Genomic DNA, 9,045 nt, shown 5'->3' with positions numbered 1-9,045 from the left:
GCTGCCTAGTGTGAAAGCACCATATAGAATATAGTGTGAAAGCATTTTAGTGAAAAGGACCTAGTCGTGGGGCTTTTATTAGCTGGCCGACTGGATGCAAAAGGGAGTATAAATACTCCAGCCAATAATCATTGAGATCATCTCATAATTCACCAAGTGCATCAAGCAAACAAGGGCCAGGACAGCCAAGAGGTTGCTAACACAAAGGGGTGAAGGACTGAAGGTCAAGGGCAGGTTTTCCAGCCAAGAAAAGGTCAAGTTTCTGTATTTGTTTTCAGATTTACATCATTCTAATAAAGCAAATACACCATCCGTGGTGGGGGCCCTACAGAGGGTAATTGGGACCCAATACTGTGTCCTCTCCATCTCCCCTTTCTCTCTCTATTTTCTGCACATCTCCTTTCAGTTTGTGCGTTAATTCCGTCGTGAAAAGAGTGCTGATTTCTGAGTTTTGAAGTACCGATCCTTCTCCGAAGCTTCCGCATATTACACTACACACTGGCTAACATGTCCCAAACAAGGGCTCACAACGGACTAGGTGACCAGCCACAGGGCTTGCACTTATCTTGCATAGTCATGTCCATGGCATCCAAGTGCAAAATGCACGTGACAAAGAACATGCAACCACAACATCTGGGTTCACACAGTACACCTCCATAGTAGCATTTTCCATTAACGCACAAACGAGGTGAGTAAGTATTAGTTCATGCATAGCATCAATTCATGCACACCATTCAAGGCTCAGATCTGATTTGGATCTTAGCCAATACTCATTTGTTCAGTTATATATTATAGGAGTAGGTATGGGTAAAAAGTCTCTCTCTCTATACTTCTCTGGGCCATCATTGCCCATGTGATTAGCGTTAATACTCAATAATTATGCTTCCACATAGTTAGCATGTTACATTGGTACTAGAGCATCTAGGTCCTTCTTCTTAAGGAGCATTTAGCATTTTGTGCAGTAGGGTTTGCAATTAGTGCAAGCAACAAATTAGGGTTTGTGTTTTTGCATTTGAAACCAAATTAGGGTTTGCATTTTTGCATCTACACCCAAGTTTGTGCATGTGTGTTAGGGTTCCTTGCATAGGCGTTACATGTAGCATTAGTTTTGTATGCAGATTACATCTAAGTCTAAGTCTAGTGGGCAAAGTATCATCCATGGTACAGACTCCATCATAGAGTGGTTTCAGCAAAAAAATGAGGAACAATACCATCAAGCTCAAGAAGCACGAGAATAATACTCAAGTACAGGAAGAAATATCGTGCGTCAAGTACATGAAGTTTCTTGGGAGGTGCAGCTTCAAGAGCATTTAAGAGAATTCCAAAAGCTTGAAGCCTGAATCAGATGGGAAGAAGAAATAAAGCATCTCCTCTTTTCAAGTCCGCCAGCCCCTATCCCCAATCAGCCAGCATCAAATGGTCCAAATCCCCTAGGTGCTCTACCTTTCATTCCAGGCATCTGAGACCTTTGCAAGAACCCACAGCATTGTGTGCATGCCTCGGGCAACCCACAAGCAAGAAACCACAAGGAAGAAAGTTCGTGAAGCGAGGCGACCAACAGAGTTGCAAAAGACTGCACCTAGGAGGTCCCTGGAAGGGAAACGCAGCCATCAAAGGTGCTGCCCAGCAGCATTAGAGGAGGCGACCAAGTCTACTCTTTCCAGAGGTGCTCTGCACATATCCATTGGTTAATGTTTCGTGCTGATTTACAGCCCACAGGTTAGTCCACACACATTCAAAGCAATAAAGCAACTACACCTTTGCAGTCGGGGGCCTTCATAGGGTTAATTGGGACCCAATCTAGTGTACTCTCCTCTGTCTCTCACTCATTCATTTTTGCAAAATCGTCAATTTGTGAATGCTGAATTCTGCTCTAACCAAGTAAACAATTCTATCTCCAAGCTTCCACATGTCACAACCTAGATGGTGCCTGGTGACATGTCCCTGGACAAGGGCTCACAAATGCACGATACCCATCACAAAATGAGTCCCAACTTCCAAGTGTCCTGACTAGCTAGAATGGCCACGTGGCACCCTAGTGCAGCATGTGTGCACATGACACTAAGTCTGTGAATATGTGATGATTTGCATGGCAAATGATCCAGTTCAGTAATACACTGTACTTTGTATGTTTTCATCAATCAAGTGTAATCGAGTAATGCTAATGAGCCGGCGAAGGTAGCTCCTGGTCATTCCAAGCTTGTCAAGATCAAAACTCTTTTGTTGATATAATACCAATCTGGGAGAAGACGTGTGTGTGTGTGTGTGTGTGTGTGTGTGTGGGTTGTGGTTTTGGGGGGGTGGTGGGGAGGGTGGGAGATGCTTGCTCTATTGCTGCCCAGAAGTCCTATGATGCTCGATGGCTTCTTTTAAGAAGGTTACATATTGTTGTCCAACCTGAGTTGAGGAGCTGCCCTACCACTACACAAGCATGGGAAAGTGATAAAATAAAATCAGCAAAGACTTGTTTATGCTTCAATTTGAAAACGTTTACGCAATGAATGGGATTTTCAAAGCTTTTGGGAGAACCAGATTACCCTATGAGAGTGAATATTTGTAAGTCCGTGATTATGTGATCATTTGCAGCACAAATGATCCTGTACACCAATATAATTGCTCTTTGTATGTTTCATCAATCAATTGTGATTGGATAATGCTAATGGCCTGTGGAGGTAGCTCTCAGTCATTCCAGGCTTGTCTAGATCAAACTCCAATACCATAAGGGGAGGGGGGGCGATCCATCTTTGGCCCCTAGTGCACTATTTATGTTCTTGAGAATTATGTACTTTCATTTTTCATGCTTAACTGTGTTTACCCAAATTAAAATGAATCGTCCCAAGATCAACACTCCCCGTTACAAGGAGTTTATGGATCCTTGACCTTTTGTATTCCTCTTGACCATGTAATCACTTAACATCCATGCATTCAATTGGTTTTTTTTTTTTAATTCAAAGGTAACCTGACCTTGAAATGTAACCAATATTAGTTAGCAGCAGCCAAGGGCAATAAAGTTGCATACCTCACTTTTGTGAGTCCATCGATGTACACCAGTTCGACCTGCAAAGGCATAGTAGTGCATGTGTCGTGCCTTTGCACCACCTCGATCAGCGGTGAGGTCTTCACTTGCCTATGACCATATTCAAAAATATAATTCATATATGCTAAATAATTGAAAAAGCAAGTTAGATACCCTTTATATAGAAACAAAACTTAACAAAAACAAAAGTGCTATCTTCACTCCCTGACAATCTATTTGCAAATATTCACATTATCAATTCCATCAAACTACGAGCTATGACATCCCCGATCACATCATCAGCACCCAAGGGTCCATGCAGGTTCATGTAAAGATATGTCCATGTTAGTGGACAAATCTTCTCCAAAGGTAAAGGGAAGACTAAGCCATGATGAGGCACGCATGCAAGCAAAGCGTGTGTGTGCACATGCAGCTATTTTTGTCAAGGCAGCTTCTTCCTTGATCTCAGTAGGGACCGAGTTAACCATTCCAATTCAACATACAGGCAACCGTTCCCATTTCTCCTTATTTTGCAATAGTAGAAGGCCATCACATTGTAAAGGAAGCACTGTTAGAACAGAAAATGTTGTTTGATATAAAACCTCTTTGTCTGCTGCTGAACGACGATGACGTTCTGCTTTTTTCTCAGACAGCAGTTCTTCCTCAAAAGGATCCAAAAATAACTGAAAAATAATTTTAAAACAGAGCTCAGACTAGCCATGCTACTTAATTGTCTACTAGTTGCACCCCTTAGTTTTTACCCCAAAAAAAAAAAAAAAACATACCTGCGGTTGAACTTCCATGCTTCCACCCACAATGACAAGCCCTGTGTCCCCATGCTTCAGTGTGTAGTTTGTTATGAGAATTGAGACCTCCTTATGACGAGCTTGTGTCGGGAAATCTTCCTGCAAAAATAAAACTCCACAAAGCCTTCAATTGTATAACAAATGTGTGATGATTTACAAGGTCCACAAAAGGTGTCCCTGATAAAATTTAAGACACCTCTAAATTCGCTTCCCATAGCTTCTTCAAATTATGGTCGTAGCAGATGATATTCCATCCTGCTGTCACAACCACCAAAACTTGTTTGGTAATGTCGCCTTGCCTATACGTGCGCTGAATGGAGCCTGCTGCCATTGCCACAGGCAATCTCCCGGCTGCAATCCGCACTTTCTCAGGCAAAAGTGAGACCTTTGCCAAGACACGTGCCTCACTAAAACCGTCATCAACACCTTTATGATGAGGCTCTATGACCTGCAAATCATGAATGAGTGTTTCAAATGTAAGCCTTTGCAATCCATGTACAGCAACCATGCAGTTTTTCCACAGCTTGCCAAGAGTTAGCCATGACAATTTTTTTTAAAATCCAACACTACAGTTCTGCCAATTCTTTTACTCATGTAGTTTTCAACGTGTTGGCATCAAAGTGGTTCCATGCCATGGTATCAAATGGTGTTGGCTATTTTGTGTGCATTGTCAATGCGAGTGCTTTGGGGGGTGTGCACTTGGATGGTTTTATTTTGTATGGAGCGCTTTGTACCATATGTGACTGCAGGTCTCTCTATGTGTGCATGCGGTTGAGCATGTGTGTTTGAGTTTTAAGGTTGAGTTATTTTGCCCATAGGCAGTTAGCCTGGTGTGTGAGGGATGAGGGAGTTCTAAGCCCTCCCCAGCCTATGCCTTTGATATTCACTACACAAAACATGCATAACTCTCAAAAAAAAAAGTTCTTTTGTTTGGATAAATGTGGGCATGTGTGTGTGTGTGTGTGTGTGTTTTTTTGGGGGGGGGGGGGGGGGCAGGTAAGGAACAGAGAGTTGCATGAAATTGAATGAACACATGCTTAAAATGGGGAGAGATGCTACTGATGCAAACAGAATAAGCACACCTGGATCTCGGCGTCATGTGTGGCAACTAATACTTCTTTGTGTCCATCACCATTAAGGTCGGTTACCAGAGGCGGCGGGAGGCGCTCTGCTTCGTGCTTGAATGGATAGGAATCATCCACGAAATGAAACCACGCCTCTCTGAATGAGAAATTTCCTTCATTCTGGTCATGACATATACAAAATTGTCATGGAAGCACACACACACACATACATACATATTAAGAAAATTAGAGATATGATATGTTATTAGCTTATCAAGTCACATATACATACACATTAAGAAAATGAATTGGGAATTATCAATGTAAAAAAGAATAATGATCAATTAAAATATATATATAAATGATGTGTAAGTATACCATTTATGAAGTAAAATAATTACTTTACATTTTTTTGAAAAAAAACTCATTTAAAAACAACTTAAGTGAATTTTATTCAATAATCAAAATATAAGAAAAACAGATTTTTCTGACCTGAAGAGAGAAGAAAATAGCAAAGGCACTCAGCAACAGTATTGCCAAGTCCCTCTTCCGCATGGTTTCTGAAGAGTAATTAGTTGATTCAAAATGCCTCCAAGTGTTTATCACAGTGTGCAGACGACCATCTGCTAGTTTTTGCAATTACATCATTGATTTGACAGAGTTTTAGAAAGATGGGTTTTCACAATTAAGGACCCAAAAAATGGGAGCTCGTAATTTGGGGAAAATTGAAAAATCTCTCTCTCTCTCTCTCTCTCTCTCTCTCTCTCTCTCTCTCTCTGTCTCTGTCTCTGTCTCTGTCTCTGTCTCTCTCTCACACACACACACACACACACACACACACACACACACACACACACAATGGCGGAGAAGTAGCTTACCTTTGATGATAGATCGGCGATCGAATCGTAATTTTCTGACCTTGAGTTGTAAACACACAATAGTCCATTTAATATATATCTCAATAATGAATTAATTAATTGGCTATCATACCTATATATATATATTATTTTATTTTATTTTATTTTATTTTATTAACTTTTGTTTTTGTTTTTCGAGTCAGGGTCAGAGCGAGCAAGCTCGTTTTGAGACTCGAACAGAGAAACATTTTTGTCAATTAGCTCCATCGTCTCCAATTGATTTTACCGTGCGGGGGTTGTTTAACTAGAGATTTTGATAGTATTAATCATATATTAATTGAGAGTTCATGTGCTAAATACATAGCAATATTTACTTCAATGAATTAAAAATTACAAACTTTACTAGTATATATTTATATGGTTAAAGTAAAAAAATAAGGGTTCGATATGATGGACACTAGCAAAGAGTTGGCGTATTGGTTGATTGAGTGTGCTCATTAAAGCATTGTCTTTGGTAAACATAGGTGATGGTCCAGTGCAAATTGTGGGTGAAAAGCTTGATTGGCCACCCAAGGCCTAGTTAGTAAGTTTTGGGCACCAAGTGTGAATAAGGGCCAATTGTACATAAGGTATTTTCTCATAATAAAAAGGACACAATCCTCTTTGTGCTATTGAGAGCTCTCCCCTTATGCTTTGTGAGAGAGTGAGAGCATTGTAGCATTGTGTCTCTTTCATGCTTGTGTGTTTATGCTTGTGTGAGAGAGTGTGATTGGTCTATGTGATGGTGTGAGCGACTCCACGGTGACAGTGTGGAGGTGGAGGTGGAGCTTGGAGTTTGGAGCTTTACAAGAAGCGAGCTTGGAGGCCTCAAGGGACTCAAGATCAAAGCATTGGTAAGTACCCCACGATGGTTGTGTTTTATTGCTCATCCATTAGGTGAATGTTTAGAGTTCCCTCTTGGAGGTGAGGTGGCCCATAACATTTTTGGCGCCGCTGCCGGGGAAACACCTTTGTTTCTTCCATACTCTTTGAGTTTCAGCTCCCATTGCATAGTATTCATTATTGCCTTTGCATTCTGGTAGTGCATTGTGTGGAAATGAAAGGATAAGGTGTGTGTGGTTGAGAAAAAAGTTATAGTTTGATGCTGTGAATGTTGTGGAGAGTAGTTTAGGAAAGGATTCATTAGGTACTCTTGTTAATTTTGAAGTTAGCATCACAAAAAAACACCAACGTGAAGAAGTAGGTTGGGTGTTGTTTTCTTCTTTTTTCACAAAAAAAATCATAAAAATAGAAAATGTAAGGGACAATTGATTGAGCCAGGAACTTGCATTTCATTCTTTAGCATTGGCACAATCTAATTTTCATTATTTGGATAAGTATTATGCACCCAAAACCACAAATTGCCGACGCAAAAAACTCCACGTGAAAGTGCAGGAAAGTTGTTCACGACGTGAACCATTTCCCTGTAGTTTCACGTCGCAAATCGCTCATGAAATCAGTGCCGAGATTTTTGCTGGAAATCACGAGATTATATTCTAAAAATAGAAACCCTTATCCTGACACCTCTAGCACGGTGCAACCCGCCAAAAATTGGATCACGTGAAAGTGCAGTAGACCTTCACGGCATGAACCATTTCTAAAGCAGTTCACGGCGTGAAGAAACACCTTCTGTTTCATAACGTGAAAGAAATCCTGTAGGTTCACGTGAAGGCCAAAACTAACGGATTGACAAAACTAAGGCTGTGAGGGTCGACTAAAGAAAGGAAATTTGACTAAAAGAAGGAAAAAACCCTAAGGAGAAAAATTGTTAAGCACGTGAAAGTGCAGGAAAACCTTTCACGATGTGAACTATTTTCCTGTAGTTTCACGACGTGAACCGAGTCATGCTGTTTCACAACGTGAAACATTCTCTGGTAATTAATGCCTCGTTCCTGAACAGAGCGGTAGAATTAGAAATTGAATCAATTTGGGTTTATTAATAGCTTATCAAATCATACATACATGCACTTAAGATCTGGAAGACAAGAAGTGCCATTCCAAGCGTTGAATTCTATGCTGTCAAATACTGACGCTCCTCGAATTAGACGAGATATGGAAAGTGCAGTTAGGACGGGTCAAATATTCTTTCCCACCACTGAGGAAATGGAATTCTATGCTGTCAAATACTGACACTCCTCGAATTAGACGAGATATGGAAAGTGCAGTTAGGACGGGTCAAATATTCTTTCCCACCAACGAGGAAATGGAATTGGACCTTCAACGAAGTGAGGTAGAACGACAACTCCGAGAATTGAGCTTAAGGAAACAAGAGCTTGATACTCGTAGGGCAAGAGCTGAGAGAAAGGAGACAGGAAGTATTAACCCACTCCAATCACGAGGAAAAGAACCTGAAATTGCTACAAGTAGAAGTGATGGAGAAATTCCGAACCTGGAACCCATCAATGAGGAATCCAGAATGGAGGAAGGGTTTACAACCTGGAACCCATCAATGAGGAATCCAAAATGGAGGAAGGGTTTACAATCGGAGAAGAAGAGGGTAACATAGCTAACTTGGCTGTAGAAGTAGAGGACCGACTCTACCAAAGATATTGAGTTAATGATCAATCACCCTACATTCTTACAAGACATGGAGCTCTTAATTACACAAAGGCGTACAGAGGCTACTATTGGGGAATCCTACCAGGGTACCACAACTGGACCAATCCATGAACCCGAGATACCTAGAAGAGCCAACACAGGTAGGGGACGAGGTCTTGGAAGGGGGGAGCAATTCCCCAGAGACCTAGAAACGATCCAGCCATGGACCTTAATGTGGCCCCACAAGGGCAGACTTGTTAAATATGGCAGCAGGGATGGGTAGGGGGATGGTCAGGGAACTAGGCTCTACTCTAGAACCCCGACCTTCCCAGATGAAACCCCATATCATTTCAAAACTTGTCCAAAAGTTCTCTAAGGATGGGGATCCTATCCAACATGTAGAGATTTTTGAATCTACATGTGAAACCTGCGGACCGGTCAGTGACATGAACATGATACATGCCTTCTCGCTAACCTTAGAAGGAAAAGCTCATCAGTGGTTCAGAACCCTTAAGCCTGAGGACAAGGTTAATTTTACAAGATTAAAGAATGTTTTTGTGCCCAGCTTTGCACGCACTGGTGTGACAGATGGAACCCTGTGGCACAACTACATAACATCAAACAAAAGGAAGATGAGTCGATGAGAGACTATGTCTCTGAATAACTTGAATTCAAGATGCAAACTTCAGGAAAGGTTGACAGATGATCAATTGATACCTTGTTTC

General features: G+C 41.2%; 1 protein-coding gene across 1 annotated transcript; it reads right to left on the bottom strand.

Annotated features, from left to right (window-relative positions):
* Window positions 1–2,971: 2,971 nt before the first annotated feature.
* Window positions 2,972–5,831, bottom strand: LOC147630464 (uncharacterized). Its single transcript, XM_086810343.1, has 7 exons — window positions 5,765–5,831; window positions 5,379–5,509; window positions 4,905–5,066; window positions 4,019–4,270; window positions 3,802–3,921; window positions 3,619–3,699; window positions 2,972–3,127 (listed from the first exon to the last, which is right to left on the bottom strand). The coding sequence occupies exons 2-7, from the start codon at window positions 5,439–5,441 to the stop codon at window positions 2,987–2,989; spliced, it is 819 nt and encodes a 272-aa protein (XP_086666469.1). The 5' UTR covers window positions 5,442–5,509; window positions 5,765–5,831; the 3' UTR covers window positions 2,972–2,986.
* Between the last annotated feature and the right edge of the window lie 3,214 nt (window positions 5,832–9,045).

This window comes from Cibotium barometz, chromosome 16 (assembly GCF_041138505.1).
Source record: "Cibotium barometz isolate CiBa-2024 chromosome 16, ASM4113850v1, whole genome shotgun sequence".
NCBI classification, from domain to species: Eukaryota; Viridiplantae; Streptophyta; class Polypodiopsida; order Cyatheales; family Cibotiaceae; genus Cibotium; species Cibotium barometz.
Note: the sequence above shows the minus strand (reverse complement) of the source record. Positions and strands in the feature narration are given on the sequence as shown.

Coding starts and splice junctions, on each gene's coding strand:
- LOC147630464 (XM_086810343.1), bottom strand. CDS start 5,441: ATGCGGAAGAGGGACTTGGCAATACTGTTGCTGAGTGCCTTTGCTATT. Junction 3,922..4,018: donor TATGGGAAGCGAATTTAGAG/GTGTCTTAAATT, acceptor TTATTTTTGCAG/GAAGATTTCCCGACACAAGC. Junction 3,700..3,801: donor GCATGGAAGTTCAACCGCAG/GTATGTTTTTTT, acceptor ATTATTTTTCAG/TTATTTTTGGATCCTTTTGA.